Below are 23,543 nucleotides of genomic sequence, written 5' to 3'. Positions count from 1 at the left end.
CAGATACATGCCCATGTGTGGGGGGGTACATGTGATTAACTTTTGCATAAGAAGATCTTTTAGCTGAACCAAAAAGCTGTCTAGGTAAGCACATCACACCAAAACATAACATACAACATAAATTTTCTGCAATCATTCACAAGAATAAAAGGGTTGCTTGCAAGATGAGCAAGATGAGGTTGGATTCTAATTCATTATTGGCAGCAATGAGCAGTAATAAATGTGTAACAAATTCACTGATATCTAGTATAGAGTTTTAAAGCAATAAGCTCTCAGTTTTACACTTTATGACAATATATTTAATCCATAAGGTACATTACGAAATTAACCAAAATAATCTATATTGCCAGTTCTACATCATTTAAAATCAAGACAAGATAGGAAGAAAAACACCCAGTTCAGGATAACGCTTTCAACAGTGTCATGGTTTAATAATTTTGTAATTTTTGCTATCAGTATTCCACATCATAACATCATATTAAGCATGAATAATTTTACTGAATCTGCAACTTACAGAAGAAGACTACATCTCCCAGGGAACAACACGATAGGTCACGGGACCTGGACTCTATATTAACTCTGTCGCAGAACAGACTGACGTCTTTCGAGTTCTGGCGTTCAGGGGAGTGTGTGGGAGCCTTCAGCCGTTCGCCTAGATTCACAGTAGGCCTCTCGGTTACGGGACTCATTCTCTCTCCTATTTTGCTTGATTCGTTAGCTCAATTTCAATTATATTGTATTATATTGTGTTATCCTGTATTTCGATATAGTATTTAGTAAATAAGTGTGCCTCCTTAGATCGTTGCCGCTGTTTTCTTTTCCTAATTAACTTTTTTTCCTTTCGGCCTAGGGCCCCTCCGGGGCCTACGGCCCCCTGTCACGGACGCAGGTGGATTTTTAGTTCAAACCGTGACAGATTTTGGTGGAGAATGCGGGCATATTGAGTTGCTGTTTTTTTCTGTGTTTTCTTCTGTTGCTCTTTTAGCTTTTAACAGAGCTACGAGTTTTTTTCCCTGTTAAGGAGCTATCTCGTGTTTGCGATTCTGCACCTGCGAGCTTGACCTTGAAAGTCCAGGCGGACTGCCAATACTCCGGTATATTTTATAAACACTGCTGAGCTTTGTTTTCTTTTACTTTTTCTCTCTATTGGAGGAAAAAAGATGTTTTCTCTACTAAATTTGTTTTACCAGGGACTGTGTGCCATTGGTTCCTTTTTTGAGACGCTCCGAACATATTGGGCCATGTTTAAGCTAGCCACTTTTTCTTATGGAGCTATACAATTGTATAATGAATTGAAAGCATGGTTAGCAATGCTCACTTCGTATCTGTATACAGCTCCAGAGGGAGCAACTAATGCAACTAATTATACAGAAATGGTGATTTTTAAGCGTGCTCCTCTTTCTTTCTATGAATCCTTTATGCAGTTCTTGAATGATCAGTGGGCCACACTCTTAATCTCCCTGATCTTACTGTTGATTATTGTAATAATCTCACTCAGTATCTGGATTTATAACATCCGGAGGAAGTCTTCCCTAGAACCAGAGAATACTGAGTGGCAGGGAATTGAAGAGATTCTCAAAGGACAGACATCTTCAGTGTTATGGAGCTTCACTCCTGAACACTTGAAGAATCCTGAGAGTTTGATTGCATATTTGAGGCAGGAATGTTGTGGCTCAGGCAGATCTCAGGAGGCACAAATGATTTTGGGCCTAGCTAATGCTTATTGGGCCTTAGTCAATACCATTCCTGAGAGAGAGAGTCTTAGAGCTGAGGCAGAAAAACTTTGGACTGAGAAGGTAGAGAGAGAAAAAGCTTTTGAAGCTGAGAGAAAAGATCTCCTGTACCAACGAGACTCAATCTGGTACGAGAGAGAGAGTCTTAGAGCTGACGCAGTAAAACTTTGGGATGAGAAGGTAGAGAGAGAAAAAGTTTTTGAAGCTGAGAGAAAAGATCTCCTGTACCAACGAGACTCAATCTGGTACGAGAAAGAGAGTCTTAGAGCTGACGCAGAAAAACTTTGGGATGAGAAAAGCTCCCTGCAATCCCAACTCAACACTCTCCAGTCCGAGTACAGCGCCCTTCGGTCCGAGCACGACGCTCTCCAGTCCGAGCACGGCGCCCTCCGGTCCGAGCACGACGCTCTCCAGTCCGAGCACGGTGCCCTCCGGTCCGAGCATGACACTCTCCAGACTGAGCGCGATGCCCTCCGGTCCGAGCATGACACTCTCCAGACTGAGCATGATGCCTTCCAATCCAACTGCGACACCCTCCAGTCCGAGCACAACACTCTTCAGTCTGTGCATAATGCCCTCCAGTCCGAGCATAACGCTCTTCAGACTGAGCACAATGCCCTCCAGACCGAGCACAACACTCTTCAGTCCGAGCATAATGCCCTCCGGTCCGAGCATAACGCTCTTCAGACTGAGCACAATGCCCTTCGGACCGAGCACAACACTCTTCAGTCCGAGCATAACACTCTTCAGACCGAGCACAATGCCCTCCAGACCAAGCTCAACACTCTCCAGACTGAGCGCGATGCCCTCCGGTCCGAGCATGACACTCTCCAGACTGAGCGCGATGCCCTCCGGTCCGAGCACGACACTCTCCAGTCCGAGCACAGCGCCCTCCTGTGTAAGTGCGTCGATCTCCAGGTCAAACATGACTCTATTGACTCGTTGTACACTGACCTCAAGGCCGACTACAACGCCCTCAAAGCCAGTCGCAGCACCCTCCGGTCTGTGTACGACGAGCTCCTGTCTGACTACGACGCTCTCCAGTCTGAGCACGACGCCCTCCAGTCTAGTTATAACGTCCTCAGGGCGGAATGCGACACCCTCAAGTCTGAACCGTATGTACTCCAACTTAACCAACCACCGGGGGCACCAGATACAATGTTGGTTGCCCCTGTAAGAGGGCGAAAAACAAAACGAGTTTCAACTCAGATAGAGAAAATGCAGAAGGAGTTAGAAGAGCGGAGGGAGTTAGGAGAGCAGGACTCAGGAGAGCAGGGGGACTCAGGAGAGCAGGGGGACTCAGGAGGTCAGGGGGACTCAGGAGAGCAGGAGGAGTCAGAAGACCAGAGGAAGTCGGCGGAGCAGAGGTTGTTAGAGCAGTATAAGAAGATGTTAGAGGAGGAGAAGAAGTCAGAGGAGCAGAGAAAGTTAAGAGAGAGGAAGAAGGAGGAAGGTCGCCTGGAGGAAATAACACAAGCGTCAGAGTCAGGGTCAGAGTCAGACGAGGAGCCAAAAGCTAAATTTTCTTTACGAGAATTTCTCGAGTCCAAACTTATAGATGGGGCAGCCTCATCAACACAGCTGCCAACATTAACACCTGGGACTCCTGATAGAGCAAAAGGTGAGCAAAGTATTACGACCATTATTGATCGATCTTTTAAACTGAGTGAAATTCGAGATCTGAGAAAGGATTTCACACGTCAGCCAAAAGAAAATATGGTCACTTGGTTACTTCGCTGCTGGGACAATGGTGCCAACAGTGCGTGGCTCGATGGCAGTGAAGCTCGCCAACTGGGTAGCATTTCCAGGGACTCACGTGTGGACAGAGGTATAGGCACATGCCAAAATCAGTCCTACACCCTCTGGAAGCGGATGTTGATAGCGGTAAGAGATAGATTCCCCTTTAAACGGGACTTGGAGCCTGAGAAAAAGAAATGGACTGATATGGAGAAAGGTATCCAATTTTTGAGAGAAAGGGCTCTGGTGGAAATGCTCTACAGCCCCCAGTTCAATCGTAACAATCCAAACCAATTACATGATCCTGAAGCAGTCCACGTTCCACGACAAATGTGGCGTGACTTTACAAAGGCAGCTCCAGAAAAGCATGCCAGTGCACTTGCATTGGTATATGGCAAAGGGGAAAGAAAGCCCCTTGTAAATGAGCTAATTAGCAGACTTCAGGAGCTTGAGTTATTTATAAGCGCTACAGAAGTTAAGCTTTATACTTCAGCCATTGTCCAAATGGGAAAAAAAAATAGTAGAAAGGTTAGACAAAGTGGAGGAAACACAAAGTGATATTATTGACAAATTGGCTAATGTGCCTGATGTAGATGAATCCACGGTGGTACCAGATGATGGAAACCAGGATTTCCACGATCGCCTATTGAGAGAGCTAAACAACATGAGTTCCTCTCGACCTGTATCATCGAAAATCTCAACCATAAAAAAGAGACGTCCTCGTATTCAAGCAAATGACAACGATAAGACACCTCGTATTCAAGCAAACGACAATGATAAGACCATACGTTTTGCTTTGTTGTATTTCTTGAGTAATCATGGGGAGGATATAAAGAAGTGGTATAACTCATCCACTTCTGCACTTCAGGCACGAGTGAAAGAATTACAATCCAAAACAACCACCAAGGTGAACTCTTCCAAACGGGGGAAAGTTCCAGTTGCTGCAAGCCGCCGAGGTAAACAATAGAGGGGCCCTGCCCCCAGCCAGGGGGGGGAAAGGGACAACAGAGTATACTGGACTGTGTGGATTAAGTGGCCTGGCACATCTCAACCACAGAAATATAAAGCCTTGGTGGACACTGGTGCACAATGCACCCTAATGCCCTCAAGTCACCAAGGGACACAACCAATTTATATCCATGGAGTGACTGGGGGTTCCCAAGAATTGACTATGTTGGAGGCCGAAATAAGCCTCACTGGTAAAAACTGGCGAATGCACCCTATTGTGACTGGTCCAGAGGCTCCATGTATACTGGGAATCGATTACCTTAGGATGGGATATTTCAAGGATCCCAAGGGGTATCGATGGGCCTTTGGGATAGCTGCTGTAAACACAAATGGTGTTAAGCAGCTGTCAACTTTACCTGGTCTGTCAGATGATCCTTCTGCTGTGGGGTTGCTCCAGGTAAAAGACCAAGAGGTACCAATTGCCACCAAAGTGGTTCACAGACGGCAGTACCGCACCAATAGGGACTCATTGCTCCCCATTCAAAAGCTAATTCGCCAATTAGAAAATCAGGGAGTGATTAGCAAAACGCACTCGCCTTTTAACAGCCCCATATGGCCAGTGCGTAAAACCAGTGGGGAATGGAGGCTGACGGTAGATTACCGTGGCCTGAATGAAGTCACACCTCCATTAAGTGCTGCTGTACCAGACATGCTAGAACTCCAGTATGAATTGGAGTCAAAAGAAGCTAGGTGGTATGCCACCATTGATATTGCTAATGCCTTCTTTTCCATCCCATTGGCTGCAAAATGTAGGCCACAGTTTGCTTTTACCTGGAGAGGTATTCAGTATACCTGGAACCGTTTACCCCAGGGGTGGAAGCACAGCCCAACAATTTGCCATGGATTGATCCAAGCTGTTTTGGAACAGGGTAATGCTCCTGAGCACTTGCAGTATATTGATGACATTGTGGTGTGGGGCCATACAGCAGCAGAGGTTTTCAAGAAAGGGAAACAGATAATCCAAATTCTTTTGAAAGCTGGTTTTGCCATTAAGCGCAGCAAGGTGAAGGGGCCTGCCCAGGAAATCCAGTTCTTAGGCATAAAATGGCAAGATGGACGTCGTCACATCCCAGCAGATGTGATTGACAAAATCACTGCTATGTCTCCGCCCACAAATAAAACAGAGACCCAATCTTTTCTGGGAGTAGTGGGCTTTTGGAGAATGCATGTCCCAAACTACAGCCACATAGTGAGCCCTCTCTATCAGGTAACACGGAAGAAGAATAATTTCTCATGGGGTCCTGAGCAGCAGCAGGCTTTTGAGCAGATAAAACAAGAAATAGCCCGTGCCGTGGCCTTGGGGCCAGTACGGACGGGACAGGATGTGAAGAACATCCTCTACACTGCTGCTGGAGAGAAAGGTCCCACCTGGAGTTTGTGGCAAAGAGCCTCAGGAGAGACCCGAGGCCGACCCCTAGGATTTTGGAGTCGAGCATATAAAGGGTCTGAGGAGCGCTACACTCCGACTGAGAAGGAGATCTTAGCCGTGTATGAGGGGGTTCGGGCTGCTTCTGAAGTAGTTGGGACAGAGGTTCAGCTTCTTCTAGCACCTCGCTTGCCAGTAATAAACTGGATGTTTAAAGGACAGGTTCCCTCCACCCATCATGCTACTGATGCCACTTGGAGTAAGTGGATTTCATTAATTACTCAACGAGCTCGAATGGGAAAACTCAGCCGTCCTGGAATTCTAGAAGTGATCATGGACTGGCCTGAGAGTAAAAAAATTGAAATACCACCTACAGAAGAGGTATCACGTGCTAAAGAGGCACCACCATACAATGAGCTACCAGAAAATGAAAAGAAATTTGCCCTGTTCACAGACGGATCATGTCGTATTGTAGGGAAGCATCGCAGATGGAAAGCTGCTGTATGGAGCCCCACACGACAAGTTGCAGAGGCCACTGAAGGTAAAGGAGAATCAAGTCAATTTGCAGAGGTAAAGGCTGTTCAGCTGGCTTTAGATGTGGCTGAACGGGAGAGGTGGCCAATGCTTCATCTTTATACTGATTCATGGATGGTGGCAAATGCCTTATGGGGGTGGTTGCAACAGTGGGAAAATGATAATTGGCAACGAAAGGGTAAACCTGTTTGGGCTGCTGAACTGTGGAAAGACATTGCTGCCCGAATAAGGAACATTGTTGTAAAGGTGCGCCATGTAGATGCTCATGTGCCTAAAAGTAAGGCTACTGAAGAACATAAAAATAACCATCAGGTTGATCGAGCTGCCAAAATTGAGGTGGCTCAAATAGACTTGGACTGGCAGAACAAGGGTGAATTATTCCTAGCTCGGTGGGCCCATGAGACTTCAGGTCATCAAGGAAGGGATGCAACATATAAGTGGGCCAGAGACCGAGGGGTGGACTTAACTATGGACGCTATTGCTCAAGTTATTCATGATTGTGAAACATGCGCCATAATTAAACAAGCCAAGAGGATGAAACCTATTTGGGGGGAAGGGCGATGGCAAAAGTATAAATATGGAGAGGCATGGCAGGTTGATTATATCACCTTGCCACGATCTCGCAATGGTAAGCGTTATGTACTCACCATGGTGGAGGCAACCACTGGGTGGCTCGAAACATACGCAGTACCCCATGCTACCGCCCGAAACACCATATTAGGGTTGGAAAAGCAAATCCTGTGGCGGCATGGCACTCCGGAAAGAATTGAATCAGATAATGGGACCCATTTTAAAAATTCCCTTGTAACCACTTGGGCCAAAAATCATGGCATTGAGTGGATTTACCATATTCCCTATCATGCACCAGCTTCTGGTAAGATTGAACGATTCAATGGGTTATTGAAAACTATGTTGAAAGCAATGGGTGGTGGAACGTATAAAAACTGGGAGAACCATTTAGCAGAAGCCACCTGGTTGGTCAACACTCGAGGATCTAGTAATCGTAATGGTCCTAACCAATCCAGCTCCCTACGTACTGTGGAGGGAGATAAGGTTCCTGTAGTACACATAAAGAGTGTGTTGGGAAAAACAGTTTGGGTCCTTCCAGCATCTGGAAAGGGCAAACCTCTCCGGGGTACTGTCTTTGCCCAGGGACCTGGGTGCACATGGTGGGTGATGGACAAAAATGGGAATGTTCAATGTGTACCACAAGGGAATTTGATGTTGGGGGAGTGCAGCCAATGATTTTCTTGTAGATATATAGGTAGAGGCTCAGAAAATATTTCAATTAGGTACAGAATAGTTCAATTAGGTATAGGACTTAAGATAGAGTGGATTAATGTTAAGGAAACACTTTTTCTCTATATACCTTAATTAGGCATTCTGTAAGCAAGTTTTCCATCTGGACTCTATATCCTGCACTGGCCATGCATGTGTAGAGCACACATGGAAAGAAGTATAAGTCAAAAGGAAATCTGCTGTGGTGGCTGGGAAAGGATGAGTGCACCTTGATGTGGGGGACGCCCTACTAGCGCTGCCTTTCCCCTCTACCGCTGACATGTTTTCCTTTTTCTGGCAGTTTTGCCATTTTCTCAAAATTAATAAATAGTAAATTAGGTTATAGAGTTTTGTTCTCAACTTAGGGATTTGTATGGAATAAATATAGATTGTTGAGAAAAAATAAGGTTGCTGATTATTCACAATTATACATATAAGTGTGTAAGTATGTATAAATATAATGTAATGATGTAGAATAAGGGGTGGAATGTCATGGTTTAATAATTTTGTAATTTTTGCTATCAGTATTCCACATCATAACATCATATTAAGCATGAATAATTTTACTGAATCTGCAACTTACAGAAGAAGACTACATCTCCCAGGGAACAACACGATAGGTCACGGGACCTGGACTCTATATTAACTCTGTCGCAGAACAGACTGACGTCTTTCGAGTTCTGGCGTTCAGGGGAGTGTGTGGGAGCCTTCAGCCGTTCGCCTAGATTCACAGTAGGCCTCTCGGTTACGGGACTCATTCTCTCTCCTATTTTGCTTGATTCGTTAGCTCAATTTCAATTATATTGTATTATATTGTGTTATCCTGTATTTCGATATAGTATTTAGTAAATAAGTGTGCCTCCTTAGATCGTTGCCGCTGTTTTCTTTTCCTAATTAACTTTTTTTCCTTTCGGCCTAGGGCCCCTCCGGGGCCTACGGCCCCCTGTCACGGACGCAGGTGGATTTTTAGTTCAAACCGTGACAAACAGTCACTACATGCAGTACTTCATTAACATAATAATAATAATAATAACGTATAATTAAGTCAAAAGATCTCATGACATAAATTAACATCTGCACTTTATCTATCTCTTTTTTCTTAATTTTAATGGTATTGATGACAAGCAAGCTCAGAGACTAACAAAAAAAAAATCACAACCCATTTTGCTTTACAGAAATAGAAATATCTATCTACTGTACTAGAATGATTATCTGATGAAGCCAAATTTCAGCATTTCAAATCTTCCATAAAGATTTGCCAAAAAGCATTAAGCTGATAGTAGTATGTCATGCACATAAATTTCTTCTAAAAATACCATTTATTGTTTACCTTAAGAATCTGTCCTCCTTCTGGGTATCTTCTTAAAATATCCTTAAGAAAATCAACAAGTGGTGGAGTTGTTTGTCCGAAACGACCTAAAAACAGAAACAAACAAAGAAAATTTGTATTATTCTAATATGCATTTACTTTCAAATTTAATAAAAAATACCAATTACTTAAAATCTTGTTTTACATTAACTAAAGATCTGATATTATAACACCCAAAAAAGAAAAAGAAAAAAAGCAGTTGATATTAATGTTAGTATGAGGTTTCAAATCTAGGTGAAACAAACTTGATAGCTAAGGCTTCACGTCATTTATATCCCAATTCCCAGCTACTGAAATTTCAAATACAGCAACTTCTAAGGGACAACTACTTTTTGAACTGTAGGACTTCTAGGGCTCTAAATATTTTACAGCCAGAAATGATCCTTTCCGGCATGCACTCACACAGCATACGCTGTCTCTAGCACAAACTTCCTGTTCTTGCACATTGTGGTGCTGGCCTGGTGTTAGTGTGGGTGCTCCCTGTGCTCAGTGCAGGAGGAAAAGGCTCAGAAAGCTACTGACCAGTTTTGAAGTTCTGGTGAATAAGCATTCTGTGAACCCCACAGTTAGCCCCTGCTCTAAGAGAAATGATCTATTATAGAATGAAAGGATCAAACCTCACCAGTTCAACCTCCAGTCTAAAGAGCAGTTCCCCAAAACAAAATTTGAGATGAACAGTAGATGTAATGCCACAAGGAAAACTAGCTCTACTAATGTCTTCACCTATCGCTTCCCTTCAAAATTGCTAATGTAATGGTTATTTCTCTCTCCCTTCTGCGTGTATTTGTTAATAATGTATACATATGCAAACACACATTACATATACTATGGGAAAAAAAAATGACAAAAACTAACAAACATAGGAAAAAAAAACAACACAGCAGCATCCTCATCAATGTGGAAAAAAGTGATGACTATGAGATCTACCTGCTGAGAATCACCTTGAATCACCTGCTCTATGAAAAGTGTCTCAGAACTCATGCACACAGAAGTCTGGTATTAAAGCCCTCAGATCCTTGAGACTGTTTTACATAAGCACTGTAGGCTAGGAAAAGTTAAGGGCTTTCTCTAAACACAGAATCCTTACAGTGGTATCTCTTTAGAAAATTTCACATCCAAATATTCAAGCACAAAAAACAGCAACAGTTTCTCCTTTCCATGAGGGATTTCCACAGAAATACTTACAATGTATTCCCCATATACTTGTATGACCAAAATAAACAACAAAACAGTTTAGAAAGAGGAAAAAAAAATGTTTACTTGAAGTCTATCGCAGCCATATACTGAACAAGAGAAAGAAAAATGTTTCATTCATGGAACCACAGTCCATTTTCACAGGTGATTTTTAGAAATTCATCAGTCTGTAAATCTGTGGTTTACTAAACTAAGAAATGAAGCCTTTTTGTCACACCAAATAAAATAACTGCATGAAAAGGACTTCCTTCTTCACGCATTATCATGTTTCGTTCTCTTGTAATAACAAATGGATGCTTACAACATACAAGAAAAAATACTGCTTCCCATTTAAAGATGAAATAATTTCTATTAACTACAGACTGCATTAGAAAACATTTGGACCTTCAAGCTCATAAACAGAGACAAGTATTTTTCATACCTCCTCCTTTCAATGCTTCTGACTGAAGCTTTAGAAAAATTTGATTCGGAGACTTTTGAAGATCTACAATCTTGGTATCATCAGACAACTGAAACAGAAAAACAGATCTTAGTCAAAACACTCTGCAGCGTATGTATTCTAGATTAGTTATATTCCATGCATACTTATACCACGAAGCCTGGCTTTAGCTAGAAGAACACAAATACTCTGCAACAAGGCTCATGAAGGGCTTGGAGAATCAACCCTAAGAGGACAGGCTAAGGAAGCTGGGGCTGTTCAGTCTGGGGAAGAGGAGGATGAGGGGAGACCTTATCACCCTCTTCCAGTACCTGAAAGGTGCTTACAGTGAGAGTGGGGCAGGTCTCTTCTCACTAGTGACAAGTGACAGGACGAGGGGAAATGGCCTCAAGTTGTGACAGGGCAAGTTTAGGATGGATATTAGGAAGAACTTCTTTACAGAAAGGGTAGTTAAGTACTGGAATAGGCTGCCAGGGAGGTAGTTGAATTGCCATCCCTGGTTGTGTTTAAGAGCCGTTTGGATGTGGTGCTCAGGGATATGAGTTAGCAGAGGGTTTTTAGAGTTAGGGTCCTATGGTTAGGCTGTGGTTGGACTTGATGATCTTCAAGGTCTTTTCCAACCTGGGTAATTCTATGATTCTACTTTCTCTCTTCAGTGGCTAAAAACAAATCACTAGGAAAAAGTGCTCACACAGGGATGCTTACAATCAAGATACATTTAATAAGCAAAAAGTTCCAGTCCACAGCACATTGCCATAATTCTAAAACACTAATTAGAAACATGTTTCTTTTCAATTGCATCAGTTTTAAGAAGTCTTCAGAGCATCAGTAGGCCCAGGTTGGTAGTGGAGTCATCATCCCTGGACGTATACAAGAGAAGGGTAGATGTAGTACTGACTGACATGGTTTAGAGCAGTCACAGGCTGATGGCTGGACTTAATAATCTTAGTGATCATTCCAACCTTAATGATTCTATGACTCTATAAGGCACTACGTGAGAAAGAAATACTGGATATTTTTTAACATGTGGTAGCAGCTATGATAGTAAAAATGACAAAGCAATAAAATAAAGAATTAAAGTATAAAATAACCAAGCACTCAAAAGTTTCAGAAGGATTTTTGAGGTTCCTGCAGTACAGGACATGCCTGTTCACATTGATATTTCTATATGTTAACCTGAAACATGTATTTTAGAAGTTACTGCAGCCTGCTTACTGACTGCTCCTTGCCAAAACACAGAGGTCAGGGTCAGACAGAGCAGCACTGGTATCTCAGCTTCCAGATGGGTTTTAGAGAGTGATACGATGAGCCACTTTCTCCCAAAACAGGAAGGCCTGAAGAGCACAAAATCAAGGACAGAAAAACCCAGCTAGAAAATAAAATATGTACTACACGGGTAATTGGCTTCAAAACTTAAAACACGTCAGAGAGGGTGTTCCTTGAACAATACAACTATTATCACTCGGTTCTCCACGCTTTGAGCATCCTTGTGCCACAATGAAGGCAGCCCAGGTCCCTGCCCTCCCTCCCAGCCCCATCCCACCCCGCCGGCAGCTCCAGGCAGCACGGAAGCAGCTCACCAAGCAGCACTGAGCCCATGACCTCCCGTCGATGCTTTCCACAGCACAAGGTCATTCGTTCATCCCCCTCTCCCACGTGCCTACACCTCAAATTCCGCCCTGAGGCTCGGTGCTGCGGGACCTGGCCGGGAGGCGGGCAAGGAGCCCCATGCCCTCCCCTCTCACCTCTCTCCCGCAGTGCCACAGCCGCTGTCGGGCGGCAGGGAAGCCGGCTTCCGCGTCGATCCGCGCCTTCACGTCACCCACATCCGCGGAGAGCGGCAGCTCGAACGTCCTGCAGCCCAGGCAGCCATGGAGGACGGTGACCCGGGCCAGCCTGCACCAACACAGAGAGAGACACCGCCTGAGGAGCGCTGCCCAAGAGCCCACCCGCAGCCCCTCACGACCCGGAGGCCCGAGGCGGCAGCCGGAGGTCCCGGCCGGGGTGCGGTGTGGGGCGGCGGGCCCCAGGGAAGAGGCTGTGGCAGCGCCTGTACCCACCGACCCGACCCGACCCGTCCTGTCCCATCCCGCCGCCACTCACATGCCCGCAGCGCACAAAGGACCGTTAGGCGCCACCACCGCTCCCCACATGGGGAAGGGGAGGGACCGCTCGGCGGCGGGCGGGAGGGGCTGGTCCTCAGCTCTGCGCCGTGAAGGAAGAGGAAGGAGGAGGAGAAAACGGGGCCTTAAGCTACAGTGTCTCCCCACATCACGTATTGCCCAGCATCCAGGCCCAGCGGTCTTAGGGTTAATAAACCCCGCGTTTCTGAAGGATACGGAACACAGGAGGAAACCTCGTTTTTTTCTGTCAGTCACTTGCGTGATCATGAGTGCTTACTGATAAAGACCATCCACTTTATCCCATAGGGCCTGTGCTAAGTCCTCGTGCCTTACAAAACCTGTGGAAATAGAGCTTACTCCAACCTCTCAAGGTGCAGAAGCAAAGGATGCAGTGGTTGCACTGCAGTTGTTTTCACTCAGCCTGTACCACAGCTCAGTGACTGCAGTATGCTCATTGCAAAAGGAATTTCTGTAAAATCCCAAGCTGGATGTTGATGGATAGGGGAAACAACTTAATGCCCATCTGCATGGAAACAGCTGAAGCACTCGCTGCTTGAGCAAAGCGTGTTCCCAATCTCTGACACATTTTGAGAAGGAGAGGAGCTGCCAAGGGATGAGAACTAAGCAACAATTAGGAACTACAGCTAAGAAGTTCACAGAATCATAGAATCGCTCAAATTGGAAAAGACCTTAAAAGATCAACCACAACCCAACCGTAGTACCCTAACAACCCTCCACTAAATCATGTCCCTGAGCACTACATCCAACTACTCAGGTCCTTATAGACAGATGGGATTCACCAGAGTCTTCAAATGCAGACCAATGTGACTGCAAGGCACATTGTGAAGGTCTAAAAGGATGCTGAAAGGAATTGGAGGCCACTAAATCTCATCTCAGATCTGAGATATCGCAGAGAACATCCATTTGGAGTCCATATAGAATTCTCAAAGGACAAAAATGTAATAATGAAGAGAAAGCATGAATTACCCTATATGATGCAATGATCAAGTATGTAGATGGAACAAAATTGGTGAATGAAATAAACCTTGAATTCAGTGTGGCTTTTGAAACTGTAGCCAGTAGCAGCATTCATGTCTGGGACAAACTTCTAGTAAGAGAAGGCACTGATCTCAGTAGCAAAGAAAAAAGAAACAAACAAACAAACTGATACCACATCCAAAGATTGTATTTGGATTTAAAACCACACAAACAGAAATTTTCCTATGGCCATACACAAGGGTTGGGTTTGGCTCAGAATAAGGTCATATAACCTATAACCTATATATGAGCAGACAAACAATAGAAAAAAGAAGTGGAAAGAGTCTCAGCAGTACTAAAGTGTTTTATCAAACAAATTGGAATATATTTTCATAGTAATATGTCCCTTACCCACAGAAAAGTCTGCGTTGCAGTGTGATCATATATTCACATAATTTAAAATAAGAGTGCTGCAGCAGAAAGAGATGGATTCAAGCCCAGTCCTTACTTATAACTGTGCACAAAAAGATAGAATAGAGTCTTCAAATGGAAGAATACCGAGAGACAAATAGTGTACACTTTCTGATATAAGAGAAAATCCGCTGCAGTACAGTATCATCCAATGCAGCAAATTTTCTGCAGTGCTGGCAAGCAAGTAGATGTCACTCAACAGCTACATTTGTTTGAGACAGCACATAGGAAACACAAAGCCAAAGATTTCTTTGTCACAGTAAGCCCTTAACTTCATTCTTAAACCCGGTTCTTTAAGTGTTTCTAACAGATGTTTTCAACATTACATCATGAATATTTCCCATTAGCCAGAGACTATAGATTGCATTGGTCTGCAGTCACTGCCAACAGCTTGCTTTATATCCTTGCTTAGCTTTTCAAGAAGTTTGAGTATAAACCTATCACTGGCTGATGTTATTTGCTGATGACACATGTGCTACTCACTGGGAAACCACCTCTTTCTGGAGAGTGGAAAGTTTCTACTTATTTGAATAGCTTCATTAACAGAAAACAGCTTTTTATGTTTTTCTTATCCAAAATCACTAAACAGGCATCAATTAAATCTAGTAAAATTGACAAAAGACAATTTTGCCAGCAAAGCAAACTTGATTATTAACTACCCAAAAATCTGCTACAAAAATTGAAGTATTTTGCTGAAATTGTCTCAATTTAGTTAGGTGCAGTAAGTTTGAATCAGTTCTCCTACTCTTCAGTCCTCGTATGAAACTATCATAGACAGCTTCTAAGCCAAATAGCTGCATGATCATGGCCTAGTAAATATGCAAGAACTAGAGGAAAGTGTTCTTATTCCATTTGCAAGTTGATGTATTTCTAAACATACATTCCAGGGCCCAAGTATTATACGAATGGAACACTCCTGAAACACTAATAATAACAAACAAATGAATTAAGTGCAGAGGGGCCAAGGACAGCATTTATTTCCAAATAATACTTTTACTCTCCCAATTATTTCTTTTAATGTTCAAGCCAGTTCTTTGATGGCACTGAGGAAATGTCAAGGGAAGTCCTTAAGAGACCGTGAAACTTGTATGTGTTTTGCTAATAAACAGCAGAGCAAGAAGGCACTAATAAATGGAAGAATTTCAAAATCTTCTCAAATGTGTAAGTAAAACTTCCTCTTAGATCTACCACTGGGAGGTTACTTCACATTATTTTCTTTTAGAGAAGACCTAACTTTACTCTTAACTACAGTAGAGTAACCATTACTCCACTTACTCTTCAGAGAACTGCCTTAAGTGGGATTTAAGTGTTCTTGCAGTGTTTCAAGGACTGCTGTTGGCACATATTTTAATAATAGTTATTCTCTTGCAGCCTTTGGCAACAACAGGAGGACTGGATTTAGAACACCCACTTTAACTTTGCAACACCAAAAACCAGAGGTTAAATTTGCATGTTGATTTCAGTGTCTAAAGTATGTTCCAAAGTATCACAATGAATCCAGTCCAGGCCTCTATATGGGACACAAAGAATCGGTTTATCACGGGCATTTCCTCCATACTACATTGACAGTTTTCCTGTTTTCATTTCAGAATACTTAATGAAGTTTCAATCTTTATACTTAAAGTGAGAAAAATCCACTCAATAATAGTAAAATGAGCCCCAGATTACACATAGATTACACATTCTAAGAAGTATTTCTCATCTCTGTTCTAGAGGATTACTTTTGAATACTACATCTGATCATGCTCCAGAGTTTCAGAATATTTTCTGGGCATCACTGAACAGAACCCTGTGTATCTGGATAAAATATCAAAGTATCAAAAAGAAGATTCGTGCAGTTTTCAAAAATTATGACAACACACAACTTCAAGGGCCTATTAGAGTATTTGTGTATGTCTGTGCATCAAATAAGTGGATGGTACCCAGTAATTGGCTTAGGTTGGAGGGAGTCTTAAAGATCATCTATATCGGGCTGCCCAGAATCCCATCCAGCCTGGTCTTGAGTACGTGCAGAGGTAGGACATTCCCAGCCTCCTTGGGCATCTTGTACCAGCGCATCACCATCCTCTAAGTAAAAAATTATTCTAACAGATTCTGTTTGTTCTCTATCAGTTCTACCTCCTTTGCGTGTTTTTAAAACACACAAAAAGACAAATAATAGATTATCCTTCAGACCACAGGAGATAGATGGGTGGCACAAAGGTAAAAACATGAGATGCAAGGAAGGCCTTGTGAAAGGATGGGAAGGAAAGGGGAAGAAACAATGCAGGCTATTCCCTTCTGGGAAAACACAAAGAAGAAGTGAAAGGGACTCTTGGTTTGCCTGACAAGTCCACTTCCAAAGCTGTGGTATTTTCGAGCGAACACTGCTCTGAGTTCTAGCTTATATGCAGAAACCCTCAAGAGCCAGAGGCTGCTCTTCCATGTTCTGTCCTACATGAAGGGGCATGGGAAAGGTGTCAAGTATTTCCAGCTTCCTACTCCCCACTGCATTTCACCCATTGCACTCTCTTCCTGCCATCGTGGGTCAGTTTAAAGCAATTCAGTGGTCAGAGATTTTTGTGAATATGTAAAAATGAGATTAAACGCAGCAGGGTCTCCAAGGAACTTGCTTTAGCAAAGGGTTGGACTAGGTGATCTCCAGAGATCAGTTCCAAGCCCTACAATTCTGTAATTCTGTGTGTTTGATACTGCAGCAAAACCCATCTACAGCTTAATCAGTGATGCTCTTCTGTAAAAGCAGTTCATATTAGTCACTAGGTTAACATGGGCCCACTTCTCTAGCCTGTCCAGGTCCCTCTGGATGGCTTCCCTTCCTTCCAATGTATCAACGGCACCACCCAGATTGGTATCATCCACAAACTTGTTAAGGGTGTACTTGATGCCATTGTCTGTCACTGATGAAGATGTTGAAGAGCACCAATTCCAGGACTGACCCCTAAGGGACACCGCTCATGACTGGCCTTCACCCTGACACAGAACCATTAATCACAACCATTTAGCTGCATCCAGCCAGCCAATTTTTAATCCATCGTACAGTCCATCCTTCAAATCCACACCTCTCCAATGCAGAGAGAAGGATGTGGTGACAGACCATGTCAAAGGCTTTGCAGAAGCCCAGCTAGATGATATCCATCGCCCCTTCCCCATCTACTGAAGCCATCACTCTATCATAGAAGGCCACTATATTGGTCAAGCAAGATCTGCCCTTTGTGAAGCCATGCTGGCTGTCTCGAATCACCTCTTTGACTTATATGTGCCTTAGCATAGCTTCTAGGAGGATCTGCTCCATGATCTTCCCAGGCACAGAGGTGAGGCTTACCAGCCTGTAGTTCCCCACGTCTTCCTTTCTCCCTTTCTTAAAAATGGGAGTAATATTTCCCTTTTTCCTGGCTCTGGGGACTTCACCAGACAGACAGGATTTTGGAAATGTGATGGAGAGCAGCTCAGCAACTGAATGAGGATGAAGGAATGGAGGCAGTCATCCCCTCGTGCATTGATGGTAATAATATTTCCAGAGATAGTTTAAGATCCAAATAAATATTTATCTCCTAGTTTTTTTTCAGACACTGTCTACGCAAAGAACTCACGCTGTTTTTCAGCTGCTAGCAAGATTATCCATTTTTCCCCATAACATACTGCTTGGAAATACAAAGAAGAGAAGTTTCACTTGTTTTTGCTTTTTTTTAAATGCAGTAGTGAAAGTGAATTCTACATGTAAATTGAAGGTCAGACTATGAATCTCATAGGAACTTTTTAAAGCAGTTTTCATTGATTTGATGGGCATAATTCATATGTAAATGCATCAGAACCTGATACCTACTTATGATTTTATAACTAAAGCAATTTATCTCACTTGTTTAAATTTAAATGTAGCATGTTTTAAAAAACACATTCTAAACAAGTTTCAAACCCAGTGCTCATCTTACTGAGGACCATAGGGGGTTGAGCAGGAATATATTAGCCTAACAAAAAAAAAAAAAATAAAAATAAAAATAAAAAAGCTTAGAGGAATTAAATTATTTACCTGTTCTTATCCTTGATCTCCATTGTCTCTTCTTCTTTGATATCTTCCCAATAGAAACATGAAGCAAATTCTGGATTTATAAATTAGAAGATGATTTTTCAGTCTTCTTTTCTTTGTGGCTCATCCTCTCCTCTTCAGTGGACACTGGAAAGCCCAAACTCAGCTTAGTTTTCACTCCATCCCTTAAATCCAAAAGACTGTTTTATATCTCACCATCTGCTGCTTCTCCAGTTTTCTTCTAAAACTCGGTGTTAATTGTTTACAGACTTTGCCTTTCTCATAATCAAGAACAGACTCAAGCAAAGTCTCACTTAGTGGTTTTTTTAACTGAATTCAAGATGATGCATTTGTGTGATTGATTTCTAATAGTTTTTCTGGAGAAGGAGTGCCACGGCTTCTGTTTCTGCTTTTTCTTCCTTTCTTCTGGAAACAAAGTTGGAAGATTATTTGTGAAGGCCAAAGTCTTGACTTGTCTTCCCCCTCACACTTGCGAGAAGCCACTTCTTAACATCAGCTCAGGAGTTCTGGAAGAACAGGCACAAGAGAAAAGGTGTGGACCGTTAGTACGACAGAGAATTAAACTGAAGAGTATGGAGAGTCATTTCCTCAGAGGGCATAGTATTAAGTGAGTCATGTTACTAATTATAAAATGCCTTCTGCATTACAGTGCTTGTAAGCACGTGGAGAACTGAAAAAGACCAATGAGGTTTTCTGCTTTTCTTCCAATACAATACCAGGGAAAGTTATGGAACAAACCATCTTGGGTGAGATCACACAGCATGTGCATGGCATCCAGGGGATCAGGCCCAGCCAGCACGGGTTCATGAAGGGCAGATCGTGCAATCAATACAATAACTAACATATATAGCTGTAAGTACACAGAATAACTACAAAGTTTTTCAATTTCTTCCTTGCATTGGTGTCTGCTAAAAAAGACTCTATAATATATTATAGCTTTGACACAAGATTATTCCATTGAGGAAAAGAACAGGCTGGGCATTACCTTAATGGGGAAGGACTTTACCGGTCTACTCAAATGACTTGAAACTAAAGGAAGAGATTAATTACCTTGCAGTGAATTTCCATAGGGAGAATTCAGAGTGTTCCCATCTAATCCCCCCTTCCCAGTTGGTATAGGTCAACATCCACCCTATGCTGCCCATACAGTCAGGAGTTAATTCCTTCAAGCTGACACACAAAATTTTTGTAGCAGCAGGAGCATTTATAAATGAGGCAAGGCATGTGCTGTCAGACAGCAGAAAACATTTCATTCAATACATGCAGAAAGTCATTGCCAAAGGAAAGTATGTCTGAGAGAGTTGGGAGAAAGACTGGTATTCCATTAATGTTCAGCATCTGTGCAAATGTAAACCATCTCTGAGCCTCTGATGGTATTTGCAAGTCCTCATATAATGTGCAGTTGTGTATAACTCTCTTCAAACAGTAATGCAGAAAGCCCTTTTTTCCTGACCCAGAAAGGGAAACAACTGGATAAACTGCAAAAGGTAAATCTAGTTTAATGTTTAAGTATGATATTGAAATATACATGGCAAAGGAGAAAGGAGGTTAGAATTGGTGGGCTGAGGGTTTTTTTCCCAATATTTGGAAATTTATCTCTTCAGTAAATTAACAAGTATCAAAGGATATGGACTGAAAATGAATTTTGAATGCATGATCACAGAGAACATAGCTTGACATAACATGTTCCTAAAAGTCTTAAATATAAATTTTTCTTTGTAAAGATGCTAGCCAAACAAAAGTTCCATGATGAAGAGATATAGACTTAAGCAACAGTCATGCAAACGAGACCAGATGAGCTCCATCCTATGGTGCTGAGGGAATTGGCAGGGATGATTGCCAAGCTGCTCTGCCATCTACCAGTGCTCCTGGTTGTCTGGAGAGGTCCCAGAGGACTGGAGGCTTGCTGATGTGACTCCTATCTACAAGAAGGGCTGTAACGAGGATCTGGGGAACTACAGGCCTGCCAGCCTGACCTCAGTATCAGGGAAAGTTATGGAGCAAATCATCTTGGCTGAGATCACACAGCACATGCATGGCATCCAGGGGATCAGGCCCAGCCAGCATTGGATCATGAAAGGTAGATTGTGCTCGAACAACCTCATCTCCTTCTACAACTGGGTGACCAGACTGGTATACAAGGGAAAGGCTTTTAATGTAGTCTACCTAGATTTCAGCAAAGCCTCTGACACAGTCTCTCATAGTATTCTAGGAAAACTGGTTGCCCGTGGCCTAGACAGGTATACCCTTCTTTGGGTAAGGAACTGGCTAGAGGGCCATGCCCAGCAGGTAGTGGTTAATGGAGTTAAGTCCAGCTGGAGACCCATTACAAGTGGTGCCCCCCAGGGACCCATCTTGTTTAATATCTTTATTGATGACCTAGATGAGGTCTAAAACTCAGTAAGTTTGCAAATGACGTGAACCTGGGAGGTGATGTCTATCTGCCCAAGGGTAGGGAGGCCCTTCAGAGGGATCTAGATAAGCAGGATTGCTGGGTTGAGGTGAATGGGATGAGGTTCAACAAGGCCAAGTGCCGGGTCCTGCTCTTTGTCCACAATAACCCCATGCAGCGCTATAGGCTTGGGACTGAGTGGCTGGATGACTGTGAAGAGGAAAGGGCCCTGGGGGTGTTGGTTGATGCTCGGCTGAACATGAGCCAACAGTGTGCCCAGGTGGCCAAGGGGGCCAACAGCATCCTGGACAGCATTAGAAATAGTATGGCCATCAGGAGCAGGGAGGTAATCATCCCCCTGTACTCAGCACTTGTGAGGCTGCACCTCAAGCACTGTGTTCAGTTTTGGGCCCCTCACTACAAGAAAGACATTGAGGCCCTGGAACGTGTCCAGAGAAAGGCAGTGAAACTGGTGAGGGGTTTGGAGCACAAGTCTTATGAGGAGTAGCTGAGGGAACTGGGGTTGTTTAGTCTGGAGGAGACTCAGGGGAGACCTCATTTCACTCTACAACTTCCTGAAGGAAGATTAGGATGAGGAGGGGTTCAGCCTCTTCTCCTAGGCAACAAACAGGATCTGAGGAAATGGCCACAAGATGAACCAGAAGAGATCTAGATTAGACATAAGGAAGGTTTAGATTAGACATAAGGAAAATCTTTTTCTCTCAGAGAGTGGTCAGGCACTGGAATGGCTGCCCAGGGAGGTGGTAGAGTCACCATCCCTGGCAGTGTTCAAGAGGTGTCTGGATGAGGAGCTACGAGATACAGTTTAGTGGCTTGTGGTAGCAATGCTAATGGGAGGACAGTTGGACTAGATGATCTTGTAGGTCCTTTCCAACCTTGTGATTCTATGAAATCCAGTCTCATTTGCACAGGTATGAAGAACTTCCTCTGGAATTAATGAAACCAGTGCAGCTCTGCTGATTAATGAGTTGCCAATGGGAGGAGAGCAGCAAGGAAAAGCATTTAGATTGCAGTGGAAAGCTAAACACAAGAGGATTCTGGCACTCTGATGCATCAATTGCTAGAAGACCAGGCCAGCCTATACTATTTCCCCTAAAAAATAAACATTAGTAAAATCATACCTAAAAAGCACTAGAAGTTATTTGAGCAGCTTCAATTTTGTAGGGGAAGGAAAAAGTAAAAATAGGTTTACGATAGAAAGCTAATTATGATTTAAGAGACAGCCTCTCCACAATTAGTGAGTGACACATTTTCTCATACACTACTCTATTTCTAGATTTGGCCTTTCAAAGATTGTCCTTTATTATGTTGCTGTGGAGAAGCTTTTTAACTCATTGTGATTTTGTGCATGATTTTGCACAAACCACTGTGCATGACCTGCATGCTGATGAGACTCTAGCTAAATCTCTAATCACAGTAAGTCAGTAATTGCCATGAGTATTTATCGTAGGACACTGAGAATCCCTTTGTTTCAAATAGTACATATGTGACTGGCTGTTGACGTGTTACTTGTACTAACATAGCCTTAGAAAAATAAAAAATCCTTGTAGGATATTTGATGGCAATACCTTGGATAGGTCTAAAAGTACTCAAAGGAAACTTAAGCTCAATTAATTAGCAGCAGATTAAGCTAAATCATCATGTGAAGTGACATCTCTACCTTGGCAAATCATTCTGATAGTCCTTGACGGAACTTGGCCTTGCCTGCATGGATGTGACCACTTGGCATTATCAGTTTGCTACCAGATCATTTTACACTCCTAGAAAGACTCTGACAAATTCATCTCCATGTTGTCTCACATGGTAAGAAAGAGAGACAAATTGGCTGTCAGACAGGCATCAAAAGACCCTGGCACACTGACTTCCTGACCTTACTCTTCTTCACTGCCTGAAGTTGCCATGTAGGCTACCTGGTAACTTCACATCATACTCAGCCCCAATGTCTGACACCATTCATTTAATTCATTAGTATAAACACAACCATGCCTCTCCCCTAGAAAAAAAAAAATACAGTTACAAACATTGCCTACTTCAGTTTTCTATGACAGAATTCATTAGCTTTTAAAAGGAAACAAATTTTACTGGAGAATTTTGTCTTTATTTGAATTTTGGAGAAGAGAAGATGTTTAGTAGTCAATCTGTAAAAACAATCTTCAGTTCTACAAATGCCTGCAATTAGTTGTAGATATGAAGCCATAGGTAGGGGTCCTATCACAATGCTTAATAAATGCTTAGTTTTGCCTACAGCATAATGAGAATAAAGAGTCCACAAGTAAAGGAAATGCAAGAAAAGCACTTTTTTTTTTTTAATAATAATGTTTCTTTCTCCTTCAAAAATGCTTTGCTAGTGATGTGTAAACTGAATGAAGAATGTACAATTTAATCATATCCCATGAACGTGACATCCAGCTTGATTCCACCAAGAATGATTTTAACAGCAAATACAGGCAGATAGGCACTGTTACACATGCTAAAAACTTTCACTCCTGTGTATTAAGCTCATGAACATAAAATGCATCACTTTAAAAGGAAAAAAGCTAAGATATCTGGCAAAAGTGAAGGCTCATAAATCAGTGCTAGCAGATGCAAAACCACGTTTTCCTGAGGTCTAATCTCCAATCTCAGGTATTATGAGGTCACCTCAGAGCTAATTTCTAATCTCCTACATGCCATTGTAAATGCAGAATGGCCCCACTGTTTTACTAAATTTCCTCCTTTTCCTGGATTTGTTAGGCAGGAGCATATGACAGGTTTAATGCTCATAGTTTAATCCTACTCAATGCAATAGGGGTGAATGAGTCCAGATCCTTAGCTGCAGCAAAAATGAGCACAAAATGGGTTGGCAGTTCTTTGTG

At 42.8% G+C, this 23,543-nt stretch overlaps 1 protein-coding gene across 6 annotated transcripts in view; it reads right to left on the bottom strand.

Annotated features, from left to right (window-relative positions):
* Nucleotides 1–23,543, bottom strand: part of SACS (sacsin molecular chaperone) — a 57,987-nt gene that overhangs the window by 22,498 nt on the left and 11,946 nt on the right. For 2 of the 6 annotated variants that reach the window (XM_085555573.1, XM_015852084.3), the window contains exons 2-5: nt 18,258–18,781; nt 12,404–12,554; nt 10,641–10,728; nt 8,987–9,072 (exon numbers count right to left, since the gene is read on the bottom strand). In XM_085555573.1, coding sequence (XP_085411699.1) covers nt 8,987–9,072; nt 10,641–10,728; nt 12,404–12,554; nt 18,258–18,280 — 348 coding nt within the window. In that variant the 5' untranslated portion in view covers nt 18,281–18,781. Of the gene's footprint in view, nt 1–8,986; nt 9,073–10,640; nt 10,729–12,403; nt 12,555–12,718; nt 12,833–18,257; nt 18,782–23,543 lie in introns of those variants that run through there. The other 4 variants (XM_085555558.1, XM_015852081.3, XM_085555594.1 and 1 more) reach the window with 2 other exon arrangements.

This window comes from Coturnix japonica, chromosome 1 (genome assembly GCF_054131305.1).
Source record: "Coturnix japonica strain WE chromosome 1, WE-NBRP24, whole genome shotgun sequence".
Lineage (NCBI taxonomy): Eukaryota > Metazoa > Chordata > Aves > Galliformes > Phasianidae > Coturnix > Coturnix japonica.
The sequence above is the reverse complement of the archived record's forward strand: the minus strand, read 5'-3'. Positions and strand labels throughout refer to the sequence as shown.